Below are 26,495 nucleotides of genomic sequence, written 5' to 3'. Positions count from 1 at the left end.
ATGACCGAATTAAAATCAGCCAGTGGCACAATATGGTTGATGTAGCTCTGCTCTAGGGTAGTCTTGTCTCTATCAGTGACAGCCACCCAGGGGGTGAAAAAGTTCTCTGTGAGAAATAAGGGTGGGGAGTGTGGATGTTAAATATAACTGGAAACTGGGGGGTATGGGATAATAGGTTATGCAAGCAAAAGAATAAGGAACAAGGCCAAAATAAAAATAAAGCACTAGAAAATTCTGCAGAAGACTAAAGATTATTCACTGCTGCACTAGAAAGATGAGGGAACAGACTGAAATAGTATAGAAGATATAACTCACAAGGCAGACCACAACCAATTTAAAATCCAACAAGCAGCTGGTTTAGAACAGCACTGTTGTAAACCTCAATGCAGTTACAAAAGTAGTAACCTTTTGCTGAATCATAGAATAAAACCTGCACTTGTATTTGAAAGCAGATCAATCCCAAATGAAAGGTCTTGTCACATCTTTGGGCCTTCAGTAAATAGCATCTCGTCTGGCCAATTTCTGTGGTATTTCTGGTACCCTACCTTGGAGTTTATAGAGAATTTAGTAGCGTTCATTGAAATTTCAGTTGTGTTGTAATTTCGTTATTTTGTCCGAGAAGCCTTGATTTCCATAAGAAGCAGATCTTCCCTGCAGGAAGGATTTTCAAAGACTGCACATGATCTGTGTGCGTCAGCACAGTGTGTTTGCTTCATACCAGACCTGTCAGGATTGCTGTTCCCTCCTTTAGCAAGTGGCAGCATAGGCTCTATAATCTCTTTTAAACCCTAAGCCAGGCAGCCAACAGCAATCAAAATGCAGAAATGGCAGATGAAGGTTTATGTCCATTTTTTTGTAGGGCGGATCATTAATAATTAGAATTCATAATCACTGAAAACATATTATCATTACCCACATTACAATATGTGTGGTGTGCTTGAGGGGATTCACTGACCATGGGTGGCTACTTGAAGCATTCCCAAAAGAAAAGAACCTTGGTTCATCCATGACACAAACAAGCTCTTCCCATGATGATGAGGCAGCTGAAAGTGTGAGCCTACGTATGGTAAATCATTGCCTATAAAGCAAAGTGGATGTTGGCCTGGGTACTAGATCTATGTTGGCTCAGCCAGATGTACAAATTATGTTGTGGCCAGAAATGATAAATGTTCACATGAGTATTGTCCCTTGAGGTTTTTGTCATAATCTAGTAGAATTCTGTTCTTCCTTTGATTCCTGTGTGTGGAAACAAATTCTACTTAATGGATGGGACGTGCCTTGTTGTGGCACAGTGTTAAGTGTGAAAGTGTTTCTAAGAACCACTGGACTGACATGGAGGATTGATGTGATGCTGTCTATTTATTGAACATCAGTCATTTATCCATCCATCCATCCAGTGGATAAAGACCCTTAGGAAACAGCACTGGTTGGCTAATGATGCAAATTGCACCACAAAAGATGCAGTGTAAGCTAGCTGAACTGATTTTCCATTACTTGGGCATGAAAAAAACCACAGAAGGGAGTGCTAGTCTCAAGTGAGTACAATGTAATGAGACAATATAATGAAGGACCACTCTTAGATATGTTAATATGTTGGGTAAAGCCCTCTAATGGAGATGTCCTACTTTCAGCTTCCATTAGGACAGTCTTTATTGAGTTCTTAGAAAAGAAAGACTCAATACAAACTCATATATGCACCAAGAAGACTCTTTCAAGGTGTGACACAGGACTACCTGTTCTCAATATTTGTGTTATCTGTTGCTAACTGGAGCTAGTACTAATTCACACAACAAAAGGGTGGTTCCCTTAGGTAGGGCACTGATTTAGAGGCCATTATTGTCAGCTAATGGAGTGAGCTGGCATTTGAATATGTTCCCTGCTCCCCCATCTAAAAATAGATGTTAAACATACTATTTCTGTGCAGATTTGGGATAGGATGCAAATGTTTGCCAGATTACCTTTCCTACTTCCCCACTCATGTTCAGACAGCACTGTGTGATGCAGGGATAGGAACTGTGTAGGCCATGTGCTGCTGGATTGCAACTTCCTTGAGAGCTAGCTAAGTGGAGGAGAAAGCAAAGAAGTGCAGCTCAACCACAGCTGGAGGGCTGAATGATTCCCATCCCTCAGATAAAAGAATAAGACCACTAGTGGCACAGCAAGCCAGTGATGAGGCAGAAAGGCAGTTCTTAGCCATTAATTCACTGGGTGGCCTTACACAACTACTCCCCCCCCCCCCCAGCATCCCATAGATTGGTTTGACTCACACAATGGTTGGAAATAGTTAGAAAGTTAACATAATGTCAAGCTTATCACACATGCATGTAGCACTTTTTTTGAACTGATATATAAATTGTACTGCACAATTTGATCCCAATCACAAGATCAAATTCGCTGATAACCATCATGTCTAGGCCCAGAGGAAGATGGAAGGCCTTCCCTCCATTCTGCTCTGGCCATGGAGGGAATGATGAGGTAGTTTCTAATAGACTTAATTCCCCTCCCACTACTGTCACCTTCTCTTGTGTGCCATATCTTTAGATTGTAAGCCTGAGGGACAGGAACCACTTCTTGTAAAACACCAAAAGCAATTCCCAATGTTTCTCAAGTAACTGCTGGCTATACATATTGGGTAGAAGATATGGAGTGCTGCGGGCTAGGTAAGGGGGGAAATCTAGCCATGGTGCTTTGATGTAGTTACCCTACCAATTTACTGAGTGGTGACGTCTACTGAATTCAATGGTACTGTCTTCTGTGTGTTTGTGATTTGAGTCTTTGATGCTGAGCACTGCAAGCTATTTGAAAAATGCATGAGAAGACTGAGACTATCTCTGAAGGGAAAAAAAGGTGGGTGTTTTTGGTTCACTATTAGAACAAGGAGGGAAGAATTAAGTGGGTTTTTTTAAGTCCAGGTGATTCTTGGTTTCCAATATTAGGTACAAATTTTCTTTTCTTTTCTTTCTTCTTTTGCAGTGGAGGAGAAGTACAAGTGGCATTCCAACCCAGGCTGTCACCTGGTGACATGGGTGGGGCTTGGGGGTGGAGCCAAAAGGGTACGCTCCCAACTCCATGTCCCATGTCGCTTGACTCATGATTAAAGCCTCGTGAGAGAGGGAGAAGGCCCGACTCCCCCCATTTCTGCCATGCGAGGCTTTACATGCAAATAAAGCCTCACAGGGCAGGTAGGTGCTCATCAGGTGCCACTTCCTTCTGTGGTGTCACCCAGTGTGGTCCGTATCCCCATAGTGACACTACTGGCAAGCCCTATCTTTCAGGTTATCGTGCATGTGGTGTACCAACTAGACTTCAAAAAGGCACATTTTATAGATTAGGTATTTTTGATCTAACATGGGGCCAAAATAGATGGCCCGGTAAAGTCAACTTCCGGGCGATGTGGGGGCATGACATTTAGACACAGCACACCCCCAAGACATCTTGATGCTGCCCAGCTGTTTAGACATGGGAGGCCTGAAGACCCTCTGGCGACACGGCGTTTATATGCCGCATGCTGCCGGAGTGCCTTGAAGACGGCTTCAAGCTGCTGCGGGGATTGAAAAGCTGGCTTTTTGTTGGCCGAAAAAGGAGAGGATCTATGCCACTCCTTTTTTTTTTTTTTTTGCAATGTGTGCTTCCCATGGCTCTGATCCAGCCTCAGCCAGGGCAGCGTGAAGCTGCCCTTTGGGGTGGTCTGTTTCACCACCAAGTTGATCTGGTATACTACTGAGAAGTACATTCAGGTACTAGTAGTAAAACATGAATCTAGGTATGGAATGCAACTGAATGACCTAGTTTCCACTTGTTCTTCAGTGAATGCCAGGCATGCATACACGTTTAAAGTTGTTATAATTTTCTTTAAGATATTTACAAGAATTTCAAGCAGAGTAAAAGAATCAAACTTGCATTTTGAAAATGCATCTTTATTCCCTTCTCAAGTGAAAGAAAGACAATTTTCCCATGCTGTACAATTTTTAATTTAAACTTTGGAAAAAAATATCCTTGCTTCTGTATTCACATCCTGTCTTATATTGTAAAATATGTCTACAAAACAGAGTGAGAACAGTACCAATCAGATGAACTACTAGCTTAAACATGAGTCTCCAAACAGCCAGCATGAAAGCAAAGATTGCAGTGTCTTCCTCTCTGAATGGCTTTCCAGGTGTAAATGAACTTGTAACAAGTTAAATAAAACAACCCAACTCTTAGTATTATAATACCCAAAGGATTAGTGTACTACCTTCATTTGACTGCTCCCACAAGATAGAAGTTCAACTGGAAAACAGAGTAGGCCACCACATCTTTTATGGTAGCTGTTAACACTTTGCAAAATGTCCTCTCTTAGGAAATTTTTGATGATTCCTATTTTGATCTACATTGTTTGTGTATTTAAACCACTGGTGGATCTGTTGAGCACATAACGACCTCTCATTTTTCCAGCTTCCTAGCCTTGTTCACAGAGCATATATGCTGCAGTTTAAAATACATCTTCTGCTTATTGTTCAGCACTGTCCAGCTGCTACGTAGTAAGAGGAATATGGAAATCAGGGTTATCAAAAATCAAGGGTCTTCTTGGGGGACTTGGGTCCTTATCCGCTTTATGCAGCAGCTTGAAAAGTCCAGTCCCAATGTTCATTGGAATACCCATAATGATGCACTCAGAAACACCTACAGAAGATTAAGAAAATATAATATTAAAGCCTCATATTTCCCACCCTATATCCTTGTATATAATTCCCCTAAATATGCAGAGGCCTGTAAATTTTAGAGCTCAAACCACCCACAGTTACACTGTACGGTACTGCAGTTTTAGAAACTAATATCATTGTCTGCATTGAACTGTACATTGTGGCAAATATCCCTCTTGATTCAGCTATAAGTGGAATACTTACCACACACTGAATCTTTCTGCCCAAAGTATGCTGCATCAAAAAGGTGGTCTGCTGTCTTTTCAAAAGAAGCAAGCATTAATACACTTTCCTTCATTTTTGCAAGGCCAAACCGAGTAATACCCAAAACTTCACCCTAGTCCAAAAAGAGAACATCAAGGGAAAAGAAATATTATTAATGACCCATAAAGCAATTGCTGGCAGTGGTCAGGTGTCATCTAAGCTCAAGGAACCTGGCCAAGTAGATGACCTATTACAAACAGTGTGTCAGGGTACATCTAAATTTGTACAAATAATGAAGTTCGACCCCACTCTAAGTGCTGTAGCTCCTTACTATAGGAGACTTGTCGTTTACAAGGTCTTTAGCTGTCTCTGCCAAAGAGTGCTAGTGCCTCATAAAACTACAAACCCCATAATTCTCTAGAATGGAATCATGGCAATTAAAGTGATGCCAAACTGGAGAGCCAGCACGGTGTAGTGATTTGGGCATTGGACTAGGACTATGAAGACCAGGGTTTGAATCCTCTCTCAGCCATAGAAACCCACTGGGCAACCTTGGGCAAGTCACCCCTTTTCAGACTCAGAGGATGGCAATGGCAACCCACTCTGAACAAACTTGGCCAAGAACACCCTGTCATAGGCTTGCCTTAGGGTCACCACAAGTCTGAAAAAAACTGAAGGCACAAAGCACACAATCTGCATTATTTTCACAGTGTAGACTAAGCATCCTTAGTCTGGGATAGAAGAAGATTGAGGACAGTGGACTAAAAAGGGAACAGGGGTTGTTATGTGCCCCCATAGCCAAAGCAAACCCCCTTCCTATGCAGGTGAATAGAAAATAACTCAGCTGAATAGCTATGCTGGAGTCCTCTTGGATGATAGCTCTTATGCTCAAAGGCATAGTGGAATGAGTAAACTGCTATTCACAGAGCCTTGTACATTTGTGCCAGTATTTGTGGCTACTAGTGTAGGACTGGGAATCTGAGGAAGAAGAAGAGCTGGACAATGAGGAAGGTTTAGTGGAATTATCATAGATTTGCTGCTCAAGGTGCACACAGGAGCAGAGTCCTAGCTGGGGAAATAGCCCAGGTTCCTGCTACTATATATGAGAATACTATGGTACCTATACCCTTCTTTCACATCTTCACTGAGTGATATTTGGGCATGGAGTCAGCATTTCATTTATCAGCCTCAAGCACGACCATGGGAAACAAGTGACATAAGTCGCTTTATGCCAGTTTTCTTACCCATGGCTAAGAGCCAAACAGGTATAAGGAGGTGTGGCTGTAATATGCTTCAACAGGCCGCAGTTGACTCCTGCCAATCCACAACATGAGGACAAAGTAAGTCTGATAAAGCAATAGCTGTCTGTCTGTCTGCCTCTGCTTCATTGCCCGGGGGAGTGCACAGGGAGGAAAAAAGCAGGTTACAGCCATTGTGAAAGGACATACTGTGAGCATCCCTAGAAGGGGTCATCATTAAGATTCCTACCCCCATGGCCACCATGACTGGATGTTTTTGGGAGGGGAAGATGAACAGGAGAAACAAACTCCAGAATCACAGGCCTATGGACTACTTTGCTCAGGAAGGAAGCAGGGGACCTCTCACTCTCAGAAAGGGAAAAAAGTTTCTTTTCAGGTCCTCCCTTGAAATGGAAGAGATACTAACCTCACTGCCTGTGCTTCTGCTCAGCTGGAAAAAACCCTACCAGTACCTGGTGGTTTGGCATGCAATCCAAATAACTGTGATGCTGTAATATAAAGGAATATGTGATCATGTGACCTACCTGAACCTAACGTGACCTTGTCAGATTTAAAGAAGCTTCACAGAGAGAATCTGGATGAGTCACAGGGCAGGCCTGAGCAAGTGTTACTTCCCCTGTGCATAAGCATGTTTTTTTGCCGATCTTTGCTTGCTAGGCTAACATTTTAATTCATGCTTGAAAGAAATATATTGATACAGTTACTGGATCTGCTACACAGCTGTCTACAAAGAAGGTAAAAGAGAAAAACCCGATACCACAGCAATCCTCGTATTGCTGCTAAAACACTGGGTGGTACAGTCTTTGTTTGCATCTATTTGCAAGGGAAGGGGGTCATATATAGTTGTAGCAAATCATGCAATCATGAAAAAATTAAAATAAAACAAACCTTATATGTCATTAAGTCAGACAGCAACATCACATGCCTCCGGTCAATACTCATACCATGATTTACCATAGTGTATTGGATCTCATTGATAATGGTGGTTCGAGCAGCCTCAATGCCCAAAGTTTTCTCAACCTAGAAGAGAAGGTTATTCTGAATGAATGAAATGGCAAAGTATTTATTTTGCTTCCACGTGGAGGTATGATTTCTCTAAACAGTCTTTTCTCTCCTTCTCCAGTCATCAAAACTTGAATTTATAACCAATGCATTTCAGGAATATCATTTTTCTTTTTAATATCATTATCTTTTTAATCACTGTCACACTTAAAATTTTATACTTGGATTTCAAGTTCAGAGGACTTCACTGTACTACCTTCTTGTAATGCTTAAAACACTCCAATAAAGTAAGTATTAATTTCATATTGCAACTGGTGATGGAGCTGAAGGTAAGATGAGTGATATGTTTTAGACGACCTAGTGAGTTCATGGTAAGGTTTAAATCAAGGAGCTCAACATATCTAGGTCCATCTCTTAAACACTTTACAATACCAGGACATAATTACCTCATAAGTGTTGTTGGAAGTAGTCCTTGTTCCTTTGACGCCATGTGTGGCCATGACAGCTCGCAAGTTGTCACCTTCTACCAGCAATTTATATTTCTCCTTCCCACTCTGCTCATCAATATGAATGACAGCACGAGCTACTTCTGGGATACCTTGCACAACCACCTTTATGTTTGAAAAGAAATAAAAGGATGCTTAAAATCATAGAAGATATGGCAAATGTTGATTGAGGTACAGTGGAATGATTACTTGCAGTAAATTCACACAAACAAAACCCCTTCTGACAGAAAACCTGTAAATCTTATGGATGCAAATTACTGTTAATTCAAAAGATCTATGTGAAGGAAAGTAGAAAGAATATACAATGATAAGAAGTCCATATAGTTGGGGACTACACAATTTAAGATTTAAACTTCATTCTGAAACAGGAAGCATTTTATGACATTCCATCTTGGCTACAGCTGCAAAGAAACTGCTTTATTAGGATGTGCAGAACTGATCCACCTTGTGTGCCCTGTGTGGAGATGATAGCAGCAGCAACAGCAAGATCATGGGTAGGGCAGGCCTCAAAGGAAGCTTCCACAGATGTCCTACTCTCTGCAAAAGGCTATCAATTTATATTTCAATACAGCACTTGCCAGATTTAATCTCTGTTATTTCCTTTCTTGGCTAGAAAGGAAGGTAAATCAATTGGACTTACTTTCACAGAGAACTGGCTACATCAAGCCACTTCAAATCTCTACTTCTGGGTTTCTTCCTCTTCTAAGTTCCTATGCTCTCTTTCCATGCTTCCCATTCCTCTGTGCACCACACTCAAATGTCTTCACTCCTATATTTCCCTCTGCCCTGAATCCCCTCAAGATCCCATTTCTTAATCTGTTCTACTCTCTTTCCTACAGAGATTTTTTAGACATTCAGCTTCTCATACTAACCAAAGTAATATACTGAAAGCTGCACTTTGCTGTGCAGCATTTATTGTCAGGCAACACACACAGAAGGCAAAGTATCCTTATTACCTTTGGTAGATCTTCCTTCAGGGACTGCAAGACATAGTACATGGAGCTCTTGCTGTTTTCTCGAGGAGTAATACACACAACAGCCTCACCATGGACAGCCACGTCCCCAGGCTTCACCCTCAGCTTTGAGACGCAAATAGAATACCGCACAGTCTCGGCATTAACCTGTGGCAGAACATGTCATTTTGGATTTTGCATAATTCTTTTGACACTGTGTCCAGTTCTGTAAGCATATGATTTTGATTCTACAAGGTATCCAAAATGCTAATTTGGCAAACTGTTTCAATGGCCACCTTCACAAGATGATATTCTGACATTCAGATTACACTCTGTTCAAATGCTCAAATTGCTACTGTCCAGGAGCCCCAGATATATTCAAGATTGAGACATATTTTGGTGTCAATAAACATTGAAGAAGGCTTTGGGTTTTACAAGGCTTTGGACAGAATAAGTGTCTCTGCATTTCTCACTTATTCTACATCACTATTGTCAGGTGTACAAGTAAATCTGCGTATTACTAGAATTAAGTTAACTGGAATTCTTATGTGAAGTGGATTTGGGGGTATCATGTTAACTGAGTTGTCTCATTGGTTAAAAAACAAACAAACAAGCAAGCATTTCAGCACATCATACACAGGAGAAGATTTTCAAAGGGTAATAATGGTGTAGCCATGTCTACCTTTTGCTTTAAAAGCAAAGAGTCTTATGGCAACTTAAAGACAAACAAGTTTTATTTGAAATACGTTTTCATGGACTTGGCCTCCTTCATCACACGTGAGGAATGGAGATCTGTCAACCTTTCTTCCTTAAATGCTAATTTCATTATATACAGTGAGATTTTTGAATTCTCCCTTCCATAAAAACAACTATATCTCGATCTATAGTTGAGGAGCTACAGACCATATTATTGCTGCAGGATTACACCATTTTATTCTTCTCCATGTATTGATTTAGCCAAATAAGGAAAGGTATCAGAAGACAGCAATTCTAATTTGATCTGACAAGAATTGTGAGAGCTAGTGTGGTACAGTGATGAAGGGGTCAGAAACACTGGTTCAAAGCCTTCTTTTATTTTCACTTAGGCAAAGACTACTAAAGGGTTATTAGGAGGACTAAAGGGAGGAAGCTGGTATGCTGACTCAAACATTATGCAAAATGGGCGAATAATTATAACCCATATAATATATGCCACATACATATACACTCATCTTCAGTCTGAAGTAGTACAAAACAGAAATCTGATTGCCTTATACTGCATAACATGTGGAATGGTACTTGAATTAGGGTTAAATCTGGCTGAAAATATGGCATATCCTCACTTCACAGTAATACCTAGCTCCATTCTCTCCCTCTCTCATTCTCTCAATTATTTAGATTACAAATACAGAGAGGAAAGGTAAATCACAACAAAACATAAGGTAAAGGTAAATAGATCAAGAAAAACTCTCAGAAAAATTAAATACAGAATTCAAGATATTCTATCACACAGAACTCATATGGTACTAAAATTCACAAGATATAAAAAGATCTTTCCAGATGGAAATACAGTGGGAGGAAAGTGAACACCACTACAATTATTGTAAAGGTAAAGTAAAGGTTTCCCCTTTAACAAGATTGTTAAGTCATGTCCAGTTGTAGGCACACCTTTCCTCTGCCCCCTCCCCAGCAAAATATTTTGCCCCAACATATACAGGAGACACTGGAAGACAATTTTGTCAGGCTTTAGCCTCCAGAGAGTTTTTTTTCCCCAAATGAAGGGATCCAGGAACTTGAGGGGCATTAGGAGAGAAATCTTTCCTCCAGACTTTTTGGAAACCTTGAGAAGGGACACAAAACAATACTGTAGCCATGAATAGCCCATGAGCTGCACTTTCTGCACATACATAGTAGACATACATAGGATTGCACTGTTCAGCATTTATCATGTCTGAAAACATACCATAGGGAAAAGTCTATTTTTCAATGTTTTAGAAGGTGAACATACTCACTTCCAGCCTCAGTAATCTAATCCGTTCTAAAGAAAGTTTGACCAAAATAAAGCAGTCATCAGGAAGAAAAACTTCTTCAATATACTCCGAAATCTGCAAATAAATAATAAAATATAGTGTATATGTGTGAGGAGAGAAAGAGACAGAAAAGGAAATCTGGCAATGGTCACTTTGAGATAAGCATTACAGCAGAACAAAAGAACAAACAGAAGATAATTTAAAACATGCACATTAAGCAACAGGAAGGCACAGCTTACCTCTCCCAATAGCGTCTTCTCTATTCTTCCTTTAACCAAACGAGCAAAGTCTGGATCATCATCTGTGTCAAGGTGTGCCGTGATAATTGGTGTACTGCAAATAAACAGCAGAAGCATGGATGAAACAAGCTTTCCAGCTTATTATCACTATATACCCATACAAACTCACATTATTAATAATATTTATAGTAATTTTAGTATCTAAGAACTAGGTGTGATGCAAACCAACATATGCTGATCATATGTTCAAAGTCTAAAAAAAAAACGTATAAAAATTGTGGGTCTGTAATCAACCAGTAGGTTACTGAAATGTGCCACTTTTCAGTAAGAAGCATCCAAAGGAAATCAAACAGTTTACAGAATTAGTTTCTTCTGGTCTTATCTGAAGCTGGAAGGACATTGTACAAATGCTTTAAGATCCATGTATAACAGCTTGTATGAATGGTTCCATTTTAATTTGGTTTACAACACGGACCCAGAAGCAGGGTATATGTGATCTCAAGCAGGAAGATTAGAGGAAAGAGTGATGAGGCACCTACCAAATATATCTACAGTGCAATTCAATACACATCTATTCAGAACTAAGCCACACCAAGACCAGTTTAGTAAGCAAATAAATACATCAAGCAAATGTGTTTTAATGTTATGTTATTGCTTTTAATTTCTATTTAATGTTATATCTTACTGGATTTTAGTTGTATTGTTTTAATTAATGTTGTAAGCCAGTTTGAGTCCTAGGTCAATCAACAGATCAGTCAGTCAATAAAATGGGTAACAGCAGTCAACAGAAATTTTACATTTATAATCTGAAAGTATGAGTCACTAGGAAATCCTTTTGACTAGATCAAAAGATTAAATAATGTTCAAATCAGAGTAACTACAAGAAGAAAGTGACTCAACTTTAACTACTAGATAAACCTCAATTCTATAACTAGCATGTTGACAGAAAGATACAGCCTGCCCACCTATTCTAGTCCAATTTTCTATTGAACAACAAAACTGGTAAGAAAATCTGGCTAGAGTACCTGATTGCTTTGGAGGCATTGATGATCTCTTTGATCCTTGGTACTCCTAGAGTAATGTTCATTGAAGCAACACCAGCAAAATGGAATGTTTTCAGCGTCATTTGTGTGCCAGGCTCACCAATACTTTGAGCACACAGAGCTCCCACTGCTGAGCCAGGCTCCATCTGTGCCCTAGGTTGTAAAATCAAGGAAACATTGGTATTTATTTATTTCACATCTACTGTTAATTCACTTGGAGAGTACATGGCTGAATGAAAACAGATCTCTAATGACCAAGACACACACTCTTTCTACTAGATAAAAAAATAAAACAAAATGGCTCAGCTTTGGCTCTGTCGTTATTAGTTTGAGGCTATCACAAAAACCTGCTGATCAGAAAGTGTAGCCAGGGCTATGTATACACTACAACAGAAAACTGTGCACCATGACCTGAGAATAATTAATTTTGTTTACTTGCATACTAATAAAAATAGTTTTTATTTTCTCTCCCATAATATATATATATTAAACTACTTTGAATAACTCCTTATTTTGCTTTGAATCCTGATGAGAGACAAGAAGCTGCGTGGGTCCAGGAATCTTTTACAGAACTGGAAGAAACTCAAAGGGTTATCTGGTCCTACTCCTTGCCATGCAAGAACAAGATTGAAGGACTCCAGAAAAATAGCCATCTAATCTTTCCAATAAGGGTCTACTACCCTTTGACATAGTCTATTTCACTATTCAACAGCTCTTACTTTCAGGAAGTCTTTCCTAATGTCTAAGTAGAATATTTTTTCTTATAATTTGAATCTATTAGCTCATGTCTTACTCAGCAGAAAACAAGCTTGCTCCAACTTCTACATGACATTCCTTCAAGATATTTAAAGATAGCTATCCTGTCACTGATGTTTCCCTCCCCTTTAATTTTTATCCAACAACTCTCAACCTGTTTTTCATGCTTTAAGTAATTGATCTCTTGTTAGGTATACTCATCCTTGACATATAATGCTCCTCCTCCTCCTCCTCTCCTCTCTATGGGCTATACCCTTCCATTACTATGTTCCATTCATGAGACATATCCCACCAAGTGTCAGTGATGCCTATTAAATCATATTTGCCTTCCTGTGTTAAGACTTTAAGTTCCTCTTGTTTATTTCCCATGCTCTGTTCATTAATGTAGACAACTCAGACCATGGGTCATCCTCTCCAGCTGATTCCTTGCTGGTGTTTCCTGCTTACTGTTGGGTTCTTGTAGTACTGGACCAATTCCCCCTGTATTGTAAGGCTATTGTCTCCAGTACCTTATCCCCCTGCCCAGAAATACTGTCTCCTTCCCCCTCCCCCAAGTTACTCAGTTTAAAACCCTCCTGCTCAGATTTGTGAGACTCCTAGCAGATACATTATTTCCAAATGTTCTGAAGTGCAACCCTCTTTTTGAAAGCACAAATCATAGCTCAAGAAGCTTTTTCTTTCTTGATATCTCCATATGAGGAGCCAGTTGTCCACTTCAGTTTTGCCAGTGCCCTCCTCTCTCCCTTGCACTGTCCGCCTCTCCGTCACTTCTTCTGCCAACACCCTCCTCCTCGACTGTTTCGCCCTTGCCCCTTTTATCCTGGGCCTCCTCCCTCCTAGGCCCCGCCTCGCTATCCTTTCCCCAGTGTGCCTTTCCCCCCAAGGTTTCTGGTCTTTGTAGTCCTTGGCCTCTTGGGACGTCTGTCGGTGCCTCTCCCTTCTCGGAACAACCTTCCTCCTTCCACCTGAGGTGTTCCAGCTTGTCACAAACAGTTACTGGCTAGAAGATGATTAAAACAGCAACCTAGAATACTCTTGGCTGCGTATTACTATTCTGGATGAACAATTCTGCTGAATCATTTACTTTCCTCGACTGTGCTGAACTAAGGATAAATAGCTAAAGGCTTAGAGGAATAATAATTAGGGCTATGAGGTATTTATACAGATAATAATTTTACTTTTGTCTTCCTTATTTGTTATAGTATGTACAACACACACACACACACACAGCACCTGTGCACAGAGGTCTATAGTAGATTCAGTGGAGTCTTGCCCTCCCCATACAGGAAGAGTGAGGAGCCATTCAGTGTTCTTATATTCCACCTTTCTTATGCAACCAAAGTATCCAAGGTGATTAACCAAGGAAATACACAATACAAATGGGTCAGATGAAATTAAACTGGTATCTTCCTCTCCTGCAAGTCCATTTGCTCCTTCTGTTAACTTTCAGGATCAGTGGCTGCTATTCTGTTTCAAGAGGGATGGAATTAGGGTTACTTAGGACCGGAGAGCCTAATTGAAGGAGCCTTGCTCCCTTTCCTCTTATGCAAAGCTGCAGAAGGGAAAAATGCTTAAGCTGTGAACTATATGGCTCCAAATTCTTCTAAGGCCTCTTGCTCAGCCTATGCATATTTGTGTATTTGAGGGTGTGGGAAACAGGCCTCTGTTGATTCTATGGGTATCTTTTGCACGTGGGCGCTATACCCAGTCACCTGGATCTTTATCTACATTTTACATATTGGTTGTTTGCTAGGTGCCCTCAAATTGCTCCTGACTTACAGAAACTTAAGGTGAACCTATAGTGTGGTTTTCTTGGCATGATTTGTTTGGAGAAGGTTTGCCTTTGCTCCTCTCTGAGGAGATTATCAGACTGGGGGGGGGGGGGGGAGATTATCAGACCAGGGGGAGTCAGGAGTAAAATGCATACTCGCGGCATAACTGTTTTCAGACAAATGGTGCTCATCCAGGACTTATCCTGTGAAGATCCAGGAATGCTTCAGCAACAAACCATTCACGGGGAGGTTTATTGCTGGAGCATTCCTGGATCTTCATGGGATAAGTTCCAGATGAATGTGATGTCGTCTGAAAATCTTCAGTGTGGTCGCGCAATTATGCCGGAAGTATGCCTTTTACTCCCAGCTTTTTCCCCATCTGATAATCTCCTGAAATTCAGACTGTGATTTGTCCAAGGTCACCCGGTGTGTTTCCATGGCCAAGTGGAGATTTCATCTTTGGTCTCCAGTCATAATCCAACACTCAAACCACTATACTACCCTGGTTCACTTATTACCATATATACTCGACTATAAGTTATGTATAACTTGAGGGCAAGTTTTGGGGCCAACATCATTGATTTTGATATGACTCATGGATAAGTCGAGTGTAAAACTTCGGAACACATTACAAAGGATCTAGAGGAAGAAGCAAAGGAAACAATGCCAAAGAACGTACAAAATTTCAGCAGACATAACTTTGTGCTTATACTAAAGGCTGGATGGATGAGAGAGTAGAAGGGGTCAGTGCTTTCAGGACAAATTGCTCTCTTTCCTTTCACCTGGAGATGGTTCCTTTTTTAAAAAATAAGAGTTAAAGTACCGTACTTATATTGGTCCATGGATGAGTCAATTGAGTTTTTGGGGGTCAATTTTTTGAGTAACATTTCTAGACTTATACATGAGTATATACAGTACAGTGGTCCCCCGGGTTACGAAATTAATTCGTTCCGCTGCCCTTTTCGTAACCCGGAAGACTTTCGCAAGCCGAATTGCCATAGGCGCTAATGGGGAAAAGCCGCGATTTGGTGTGAAATCGCGCCGAAAAGCACCAAAAGTTTTTTCGTAACCCGAAAAAACTTTCGTAACGCGGAACAGTTTTTTTAAATTATTTTTTTTCGTAACCCGGGAATTTCGTAAGGCGGCGCATTCGTATCCCGGGGTACCACTGTAGTTGTACTGAGGAAAAGAAAGAGTACTGCGTACTCTATTAGAGATTCACCTTTTATATTATATATCCAGCTGGCACAAATAATAACGAACTACAATGGCTATGGATAAAGTTATAGATCTAAAAGGAAATGAGTGAAAATATTGTGTTGGCATACTGAAGGTTCTCCTTAGCCACACCCATGCTTCTTTTCTGTTAAGATGATGAATCAGAGTCTCCTTTAACATTTACCCCATTCTGAAATGCTTTCAAAGGCTGCCCACACTTAGTGAAATTTTTCCCCTCCCATAATAAAAATAAGTCAGCCATTTGACAGCAAATGGCAACAATAAAGAGAAAGAGAAAGCTATAAGCCACATCACACACACACACAGAAAGAGATGCCTTTTATTATATTTACTCAGGTCAATTTGGTAAGTGAGTCTTAGCTGATGCTCCTGCCAAAGACACTGTCCCAGCCCACAATGCAAATACCAAAATGAACATAACACTCATCAGCCCTTTTATCTTATACAGTATAAGGTTAAATGATCTCAGCTAAACTGGTCAGCAGCAAACAATTTTTAAATAAACATCCATTAACCAGCCACACATAGCAGGGCAAAGCTGGGGCTCAAAGATGCACAGAGTCCTAGGAACAATATGTTTACCAAAAGACCTTATGCAATGATGAAAGTAGAGGATCAGAGGTCAGCTGTCAACCTCACTTAAATCCCAGTGAAACCATCCTACAGCACAATATGGACAAGCTCTCTGTAAAAACAAATCAACTCACAAAGCAGCAACAGCCTCAAGACTAGTGCGCCTATCTTTCAGTAATTTTTTTAAAGGCTTTGTGTTCAAACAAAAAAGTAGAATAAGAAAAATAATTTCAGAAATAAAGGTGCCTTCCTTTCAGTTCAAGTTGAGTTAGAACATTTAGACTGGACTGGCGGGGGAGGTCAACCCAAATAACCATTCCACAAGGGCACTGAGGAGTGAAACTGACTTCCACAATGGTACTGGAGGGGGGATTTTACATACAATTAATATTCACTTAAATCCAATGTTTTGAAGTCTCATCACTGCTAATCTCAGCAGAGGATGCTAATGCTAAAAATCAACTTTTTTCTACAAGTGGACATTACAATTCATGTGGAAACAAGGTTTTATGTTAAGTGTGATTTCACTGAGTAGTAGTTAAGGCACAATCCACCAAACTACCACATTGTTACAAAGTATTGATTGTGGTTACTTGAGTAGATTTTGTTTATGATGCAGCTGTCCTGCCCTTTCTTTCCTAGGGAACTCTAACTGATGAAAGGAGGTATTCCCCAGTGGTTTCCCCTCAAGGCATGAACCAATCAGATAGATTAGTTTCAGCAAGGCTGCACAAAACATTTCCATTTCTAACTTGCCTATGCTACTTTCTATTTTTCTATGGTTTTCATGGTTTTCACTCCTCCTTCCTGTCTTGATGCTATTATGAGCTAAATAGTGGTATATGAATTTTAAATAATAGTGGATAAAATTCTGGAAACTTTTTTTCCAAAAAACTAGTACAGCGCGCCCGCGCCATACACGGGCGCGCCATACGCGGCCTTGAGCATACGCGCTCAAGCCGCGGGGCACGCGCAGGGTGGAAGGGGCGGCGCGTCCCATTCAACTGAATGGGCGTGTGCGCCCGTTGCGCCCTGCGTGCCGCCGCGCAAGAGCCCCATTGTTTCCAATGGGGCTCGAGCATAGGTGGAATTCACCTTACGCAGCGGGATCCGGAACGGATCCCCCGCGTAAGGCGAGGACGGACTGTACTCATACTGTATTCTGGCTTTCATATTAGCATATTCAAACAAGAAACAACAGTTTCATTCTTCATGGCCCGTTAATCAAATTTATTATTAGTTAGCTTTCTATAGTTGAAGGAACTGAGAAACATAATTTCCAAATTTCAGATCTCCTTCTGTTTCATAGTCAAGCACTTTCCATCATTTTCTCACCAATATATACTAAGAGTTGATCATCAGAATTAATAGAAAACTTCATACCTCATATACTTCTCTCTACAGGTCTCCAGAAACTTCTCTAGCTGAGTGGGAGTAATCCGGTCCAACTGATATAAAACATAGGGCTAAACCAATTAAAAAAACAAACACTATTAGGAGTTATTTCAATGATTAGCCAACTGATCATGTATTCACTACATACTGTCCAATGATAATGTGTCATATTTGGATCTATTCCCACTCTACTTTTCTAGACAGCATGAACACAACTGCATCAAACCACAGCCTGGCTCTGATGCAATAGGAAACCATGGTTTCCCACTATGCAAACGATGCCTTAGCCTCTCACGCTCCCTAGTCCCCACTTCCCTGCCTTCACAACTATGGAGCAAAGTGTAATTCCTTCTAATGTCTGAACCTGGGGTCCTGTTTAATAAATTATGCTTAAAGAACAAGGCAGGATATGAAAATATAGTTAGGCAGAGCCTTCTTGATAATGTTATCTGGTTTAGGAATTTCCTCCTGGTGGAGATGAAGCCTACTGCCACACTACAGAATTTGACTTCTTTAACTGTCATGACTCAGTGCTATGGAATCCTGGGATTTCTAGCTTGTTGTGGCACCAGAGTTGTCTGACAGAGAAGGCTAAACATCTCACAAAACTAAAATCCCAGGATTTCATAGCACTGAGCCATGTAGATGCAGCTCCAGTTCTTCATTGTTGTTTAGGCATCAGTAAAATACATGTATTTGTACAAGCCTTTGGGGGATATGTAAATACCGTGGGTGCTTTATTGTATCTTATGATTTATCTCTATCCTTAGAAATATATTTTTAGAATAAATGTTTGTATCAGACTGTCTTGTGAAGAAAGGTGTGATGCAAAACAAATGAAATGAAATTAGTCAGTTATCTTAGCTTGCCCCCCATTATGTTTGGATCAGAAAATTGAAAACTATCTACTATCCAGTAGATATCTAGTACTTGAATACAGCTTTCTTTGACCCCTCCTAATTGCTATTCTCTTTTGTTTTTCATACTATTCATTTCCTTTAATTTCTAGTATTCTACACTTATACAGATTTCAAAATGTAAATCTGAATACAACCTTAAGTTTAGATAAGACAGGAAAATTTACAGTTGTCATAATTTGCTGTGATCTCAGAAAAGTTCCTTGGTGCCAGTGTGAGTACCTTTCTTGGTGTAGTGCAAACACAAAGAGATACAACCTTCTCTGCAGTTATAGATACTTCATTCAGTCACTTTTCCAGCATGCTATCCCTGAAAATCACTGAACATATTTTCTGTTTTTGAGACAAGATAGGGATGCACTTTTTTAAAAAGAGACTATTCATACATAGCTACTAGAATGCTTTGGCTTTTAGTTCCTTTCTTCAGGTCTTAAAAAGCTGAATAATGAAAGACATAGCTTTAATGCACATGTTTATTGTGCATATATGCAGTTAAAAGAGAAGAGAAGAGAAAAGGAAAGGAAAAAGAAAAAAGGCAGGAGTGCTCACTTTCCCTACAATCAAAATAGCAAATTTCTGAATGTGTTAAAGCTGCAACTGTTTCTTAAGTACAATGTTCTACTGTTAGTCTAAGCAGATCCACTGAAATCTCAAATCATTCTACAGTGTGCCCGCGCCATATGCTGGTCCATCATACACGGCTTCAAGCTAATGCTGAAGTTGTGTGGCAATTAAGCAAATGGCGCATGCGCCCTATTGGTTACAGTGGGGCGCAAGCATATGTGGAATTCCCCTTACATGGAGGGATCAGGAACGGATCCCACACATAAGGGAAAGGCCCACTGTATTTAATTTCTTTTTTTATTTTCAAAAAGGAAATCTCCAAGTTATGTTCAATTTCAAAACTATCCTGTTTCAGAACTAACTGCAGGACAGTTTGCTGTGGAGTATATTGTCATGTATAGCAGAGCAACATGAAAGCAGAACAGGCTCTGGTAATGAACCACCGAGTAAGAGAAAGTGTTACAGGTATACAAAAAACAGAGGATAGTCTGTGTTTTCAGGATGATATAGTGGTTTGACTATTGAGTGGAAATTCTCTGTTACCAGCAGGGGAACACATTATATGACCAAGTAGAAATAAAAAGACTGATGTAAGCAACACACAGAAGAACTATATATATAAAAATGAAAGGGTGAAGATGAACCTCACATTTTAGAAAGTGAAGTGGAAGGTACTCTCCAAGCACTTGAGAGAAATAAATCACCAGGAACCAATAGATGTACTTCAATCTGCAGAGACAGAATCTACTCTAGTTCTAACTAAAATCTGTCGACAAATGTGGAAAACAAAACAATGGCCTAAAGATTAGAAGCTCTCTCTCCCCCCCCCCCCCCCCATACACACACATACACTCCAATCCCCAAGAAAGGACACACCAGAAATTGCAGTAACCACAGGACCACTGCATTCATTTCCCATGCAAGCAAAGTGATGCTCAAAATTCTACAACTAAGACTTTTACCATATATGAGAAAGCTCAGGTGTCTGAGCTGGACTGAGGAAAAGAAGAGGAACTAGGGATCATATTGCAAATATGCATTGGATAATGGGGAAAAAATCAGTCTGTACTTTAAAGATTATAGCAAAGCCTTTGTTTGTAAAGCACATGAAAAACTCTTAAAGAAATAGGTGTGCTATAATGTTTTATTGTCCTGATGCATATCCCATACTCAGGACAAGAGTCTACTGTCAGGACAGAATAGGGGGAAACAGAATGGTTTCCAGTTGGCAAGTGGGTCAAGCAAGGCTATACAGTTGGCTCTCTTCTTCCGTTTGCCATCTGTGGATTTGAGCATCCACAGGTGGTCCCATCTCGTCCTCCTCAATGGCATAGTGTGCACGCGGTCATGCAGGCATCACACCACCATTGGAAACAATGGGATTTGAGGTCCTGCAGATTTTGCTATCTATGGGGGTGCCTGGAATGGAACCCCTGTGGATGCAAAAAGCCGACTGCATTTTGTCAGCATATCTTTTTAACCTGTATACTCAATATAACATATGTAAACAAGGATTAGACTCTGAAGAAGGAGGTGTGAATGGAAGAAGGAACACCAGCAATTTAAGATAGGCAGATGACATAATACTACTAGTAGAAAGTTGCAAAGACTTGGAATGATTACTAAAGTATGTCAGGAAAGAAAGTACAAAGACAGGTTTACAGATGAACAGTAAGAAAACAAAAATAATGATCACAGATGATTTACATAACTTTAAAATAGATTATGAAAATGTTAAACTAGTTCTCCATCCCTTGGCTCAGTCATTAATCAGAACAGAGACTGCAGTCAAGAAGTCAGAAGATTAGGACTTGGAAGGGCAGCTATGAAGTTACTAGAAAGAACTAGATGAGATCCTAAGTGTAAAGATATATCACTGAATACTAAAGTTAGGAATGTCTATGCCATCAAATTTCCCATTTCTTTGTATGGTTCTGAGAGCTGAATGGGGAAGAAAGTAGACAGCAATAAAATCAGCTCATCTGAAATGTGCTGGAGTAGAATTCGCTAGATACTGTGAACTGTTAAAAGACAAATAAATAGGTCCTAGATCAAATCAAGTCTGAACTTTTCCTAGAAGCATAGGCCTGTTACAGACAGCCAAAATAAAGCTGCTTCGAGTCACAGTGGAGGTATGGTGTTTCAATGATGCATGCGTCCTAAGAGTCCAGAAGCCACACCAAAGCCAAGCCCCAGTTCTTAGGGCTGGAGCGTGGCTTTGGTGTGACTTCTGGACACTTAGGACGCATGCATCATTGAAACACCATACCTCCACTGTGACTCGAAGCAGCTTTATTTTGGCTGTCTTCGGCTATATCATGAGAAAACTAGACTCGCTAGAAAACACACTAATGCCTGGAAGGACAGAGGTCAGCAGGAAGAGAAGATGACTGCATTCAAGATAAACTCAAGGAAGTCATGTCCCATAGTTTGTAAGACCTGAGCCTGGCTGTTGAGAATAGAGTGACTTGGAAATCTATCATTCATGGGATGTCCATAAGTTAAAGCTGACTTGATGGCAATTAACAAGAACAAGGCATGCAATTACTGCATATCTTCTAGCATACATTACCTCTGTTGTGCCATTGTCATTAATGCCATACTTGTCTCTGGTTTTCTTGATTTTTTCAGACATGTTTTTGATGAATTTTTTAATTTCCTGAAACAAAAAAAAATGCACATTTTAAGGCCACACTTCCTATTTCTGCAGCCTTACACATCTAACAATACTTCTGGCAATAAAGAGCAGAATGGGTCTCTCAAAGAGTGCACTTCATGCTGTAGTAGCTAATTTCACATATTTGGGGGAAAACAGAAAAGCAGCTGTGAAATAACTACCTGCCAAGGAGAAATAAAATGAATACAGATGTTTATTCACTAGCTTCTTAGTGATCTTCTGCTTGTAAATACAACTCACAATGGTGACGAGGGCTGAGGTATTGCAGTACTTCTCATATAGCAAAATCTCTCTGAACATTCAGAATTCTAAGGATCTACATTCGCAGTGTGAAAAAACCCAGCACATGAAATTCAGAAAAAAGAGTGTCTGAAGTTGTAATCCAAAAAGTAAATTTTCCAAGCTCAGATGCAGTGGCACACTGTTTTAGCATCTAGAGGCTATATGTTGTCATCATGACTAGTAAATGATGATAGATTTCTCAAATCCCCTTCCAAAACTATCTTAGTGGCCCTCAGCTCATAAGGCAGAAGCAGAGTAATCCATATATTAATAATGTTGGAAAGTACATTATTTTGCCTGCCTCGAACTTGTTGCCAATCAATTTGTTGGATCACCCCAGCCTCTAGCATTTGGTTTCAAGACTTTCATGTTAATACATCCAAGCTTGCTAACTAAGGGATTTGATGTAGTTCTAGAAAAATCATTTTCCAAGATCTTCACTGCCTACTGTCTATTAGAAGCAACAACGGGCAAGGTGCTAGGTCAGATGAACTTTTAAGTTTTAGTCTCTTAGCTTTCAGTACATGACCCAAGCCTTTCTCGGTAGCTGCATCTCAGTTGTAGAACTTCCCTGAAAGGCAAAACAGGATGACTCTGTTCCCATTGAGCTTCTAGCAGGCAGTAAAGGGTGCACTATTTTATATGATAATTGGCCCTTAAAACCAGTTTTGACATTGGATACTATTTTAATTGTGTGTATTTAAAAAAAACACCGGTTTTTAAAACACTGGGGCAAAACAGACAGCCGGGAAACCACAGCCCAGGTCTGCTCCAGCCACTTTGAAAGTGGGCTGTGGCCACTGGCCCCAAGCCACCCCACCAGGAGCCGGATTATTCTGGCTCCTTTCTGCTCCAGTTTAAAGGACTGAAGTGCAGCCTCGATGCGGTTTCTGGCCGTGTTGGAGATGTGTCATATAAATGACACACCTCCAATGCGGCCAGAAGCTGCTTCTTTTGGCTCATGTGTTTCAGGCCACTGTTTTTGCTTTTTTATATATATAAAGAGAGTTGTTATCAGATACACATCACCTCAGGACTTGTTTTTCAAAATTTCAAAATGTATATTATTTTAGACTGAGGTAATCTTCAAACTGGTACCTGGCATGGAGCCTAGAAAATGGCTGAGATTTTTTTAAAAAAAGAGGTCGTGTGTGTGGAGAAATAAAATTATAGCATGGATTAAGAACCATTTAATTGCATGGTGGAAAAACTTGTGTGGGATGTCATTTGAGGGGGAACTAGATAGACTCAAGCGACATGTTCAGGGTTTCTAAAGATGAAATTTTCATTTTCTTTGACAATGAAAAACAGTCTGTACATTTACACTCCAAACAACATTTATTGGAGAGTAAGGTCCAACTGAACATAGTAAAAGTTTGGAGTAACTATGCCCAGAACTGTACTGCAAAGTTTTGTAAATTGCCATGTTCCAACACTATGAAAGGAAATAGTGCTTTAAAACAAGTGCTCAGGGGGAGAAAATACTCAAGCAGTTAGGTGTTAGATTTAGGCTGAAGAAAAACATTTTGTTATTTACTAAAAGTTAACTTTCACATAAAACACTGCTAGCATGAAAAAATGTAGCTCTGTCTATTGGCGTGGTGGTGGGGGACAGCACAGAAAAGTCAAAGCGGAACATTTACAGACTTCTAGAGGTGCAATATTTATTTATCTTAAGTCCAGGCCACATGTTTGCCAGGGAAGCCCTCCATTTTTGCTGGGTAGTTAAGCAGTCCAAAACCCTAAGCACTACATAGATAACATCTTGCAAGAGTGAGATGCTCTGTGAGCTTAACACTGGTTGTTTAGCTCATTAAGCAGTCTCAGTTCCCATGATAGCCTTTCTCCTTCCAGCTTGTGAAGGCGGAAAATATTAAAGCAAAAGGGAATAGCCTTGTAAGATATGTATAACCTTATGATGATGGGTTTATTGCTATAGACTGAATTATTTTATTTTTCAAGTAGATCATAAAGCCAGGAATGCTTCAGTGTATGTACATCTAGAAGCCCTGTGGGAATACAAGAGGGATGTGAGAAATCCTCTGTGGTTCCACACAATGGGTTTTGGTGAGTCTACTGACATCATCATGCCCATAAGAGATGGTAGTTAGATTATTTTCAGGATTTTCACCTTAAGGCCACTGTCACAGATATTTATTCAGGTTTCTGAAGACCATAATGATTTCTACTATCTCTGGGGAAAAATTGAAGACATTTTTGATTATTCTCATGCTCACTAGGTGGTGGATGGCCATGTGACGTCTTCAATAGTTTTGCAGATTTCTTGGTCTTTAGGATTTAATCAACTTGTCTTAGGCAAGTTCATCAGCACCAGGTCATACTCACAACCATGACTTCAGAACAACCAGGTTTCTTTTATAGATGACAGCTAGATTAGACACAGTACTAGTGATGTTCCTAGTCTGTGACTGGCATAGAACTTGACTAGCATCAAGTCAGTAACTTCTTTTTCCTTCAAGGAAAAATGCTAGATAGAATGTGAAGTCAAAGGCTTTCACAGCCAGCATCCATAGTTTTTTGTGGGTTTTTGGGCTCTGAGGCCGTGTTCTAGTTTATTCCTGACATTCCACCAGTAGCCGTGGCTGGCATCTTCAGAGAATGCTGGCATGGAAGAGAGTGGGGTATATATACTGTTGGTTGAGGGAAAGTGATTTGCATGTTAACGGCCTCAGGCTGTCTATTTAATTAATGATCCATTGTCTTCTGGGAAACCCACCCCCTCACCCTGGGTGGTTTTCATCTGCATGGGCTGGGTCTTGATTTTGGTGTTTTTCAGGACTGGTAACCAAATTTTGTTTACTTTAAGGGTTTCTTCTTTATTGTTGAAGTTGTCCAGGTATTTGTGCATTTCAATGGGTTCCCTGTGCATTCTGACCTGATAGTTGTTGGCATGGTCCAGAATTTCAGTGTTTTCAAACAGCATTTTATGCCCAGGATGGTTTATAACGTGTTATGCTACTGCTCATTTTTTTGGCTGACCCAGTCTGCAGTGTCTCTCATGTTCCTTGACTCATGTGCTTGGTGGTCCCTATGTAGACCTGTCTGCAGCTGCATGCTATGCGGTAAACTCCTGCAGCCGTGAGAGGGTCTCCTCCTGTCCTTTGCTGAGTGCAGCATTTGCTGGATTTTCTTGGTCAGTTTGTAGACCATTTAGAGGATGTGTTTCCTCACCAGATTTCCCATTCTGTCTATGACTTTTTGATGTATAGTAAAAATTCCTGTATACCAGCAGGGACAGGTGTAGAGTATCCACAAAAAACAAAAGAAGAATAACTTTTAAAACAACCACAACCAACTCCAAAAGGTCAGAGTAACAAGAGCACAAAGAATCTCTAAATGGTCTGAAAACCAAGATTAGTCTGGGAAGCTGAGAAGCCCTTCTTCCTGGTTAAGTCAGAAGCTGGTTCTGTTTGTAACCAGGAGCAGATGCCATTTCAGATTTTAAGACTGACCACTGGGAGAGAATTAGATTTTGGCCTGGAACAACTCACTCATTCATGTAACATGTTATCTGTATGGTGATTATAAAGACACCTCCAGTCCTGTAGTATTGCCATTATAAATATATACATAGTGTGCACATGCACGAAACACGCACACACATGCTACAATTACCTCATTATATGTTGCATAACCCGTTTCAGTTAATGCCTTCAACAGCAAACAGGAAAAAAAGCAAAGCAACAGGTATTTTGTTATTATTGAAATAAATTAAAGAACTACTGATACAGAATATTCATACAGAATATTCCTTACATTTTACGAGGTACACTTACTTCCTAACACAAGCTTCTACTATTGCACAGAAGCAATATGCTAGCCACATTACTGTGCTGCCTTTTAAAGAGAGGATTTATGAACCTTATCAGTTTCTAACTGGCAGTCATAAGCAATTCTTTAGAAGCCAGTGCACTGAAGAAAAAGCAGTCTCTACATATTTCAACCCTTAATGTATTGGTTGAACTGCTGTAGTGAAATTCAAGTAGAAAACATGAAGATTTGCTTTCTCTGCTGGAAAGAGTTTCTTTTAATCAAGAAATAATGATCTTGGGAGAAAAATAATCTAAGCAAAGACATCACCTGTAAGAAGCTGTCCTGGCAGCAAAGGAATTCGTTCTTCTTCATGATGGATTCTGCTGTTAGCATCAACTCATTCTTGCTAAGTGCCGGCTCACTTCGACTTGGATACACTGCCTTAAGCAACAAAGTAGCACACAGATAAATTACAAGGCCATTTTACTTTTAGTTTCTTGAGACCATTCAATGTTCTTTCAAAATGGAAGTAGCTTACGTTGCTTCTACAAATGCTAGAACTGAAAACAAAAAGCCAATACTGACACAGTTTCTTCAAAGTTCTCTATGATAGCTTTAGAAACTTTATAATATTTTGAAAGCACTTACA

At 40.0% G+C, this 26,495-nt stretch overlaps 1 protein-coding gene across 2 annotated transcripts in view; it reads right to left on the bottom strand.

Annotated features, from left to right (window-relative positions):
- Window positions 1-3,918: 3,918 nt before the first annotated feature.
- LOC149318930 (DNA-directed RNA polymerase III subunit RPC1) overlaps window positions 3,919-26,495 on the bottom strand; it is a 47,658-nt gene continuing 25,081 nt past the window's right edge. Inside the window, exons 21-32 of one of the 2 annotated variants that reach the window (XM_089510702.1) lie at window positions 26,174-26,287; window positions 25,709-25,744; window positions 21,686-21,772; window positions 17,621-17,703; window positions 11,880-12,050; window positions 10,855-10,948; window positions 10,598-10,690; window positions 8,610-8,774; window positions 7,594-7,758; window positions 7,034-7,165; window positions 4,887-5,019; window positions 3,919-4,662 (exon numbers count right to left, since the gene is read on the bottom strand). In XM_089510702.1, coding sequence (XP_089366828.1) covers window positions 4,514-4,662; window positions 4,887-5,019; window positions 7,034-7,165; window positions 7,594-7,758; window positions 8,610-8,774; window positions 10,598-10,690; window positions 10,855-10,948; window positions 11,880-12,050; window positions 17,621-17,703; window positions 21,686-21,772; window positions 25,709-25,744; window positions 26,174-26,287 — 1,422 coding nt within the window. In that variant the 3' untranslated portion in view covers window positions 3,919-4,513. The remainder of the gene's footprint in view (window positions 4,663-4,886; window positions 5,020-7,033; window positions 7,166-7,593; window positions 7,759-8,609; window positions 8,775-10,597; window positions 10,691-10,854; window positions 10,949-11,879; window positions 12,051-17,620; window positions 17,704-21,685; window positions 21,773-25,708; window positions 25,745-26,173; window positions 26,288-26,495) is intronic. The other variant, XM_089510703.1, reaches the window with a different exon arrangement.

This window comes from Sceloporus occidentalis, unplaced genomic scaffold, assembly GCF_023333645.1.
Source record: "Sceloporus occidentalis isolate IW3139 unplaced genomic scaffold, rSceOcc1.0.p SCAF_2, whole genome shotgun sequence".
NCBI classification, from domain to species: Eukaryota; Metazoa; Chordata; class Lepidosauria; order Squamata; family Phrynosomatidae; genus Sceloporus; species Sceloporus occidentalis.
Note: the sequence above shows the minus strand (reverse complement) of the source record. Positions and strands in the feature narration are given on the sequence as shown.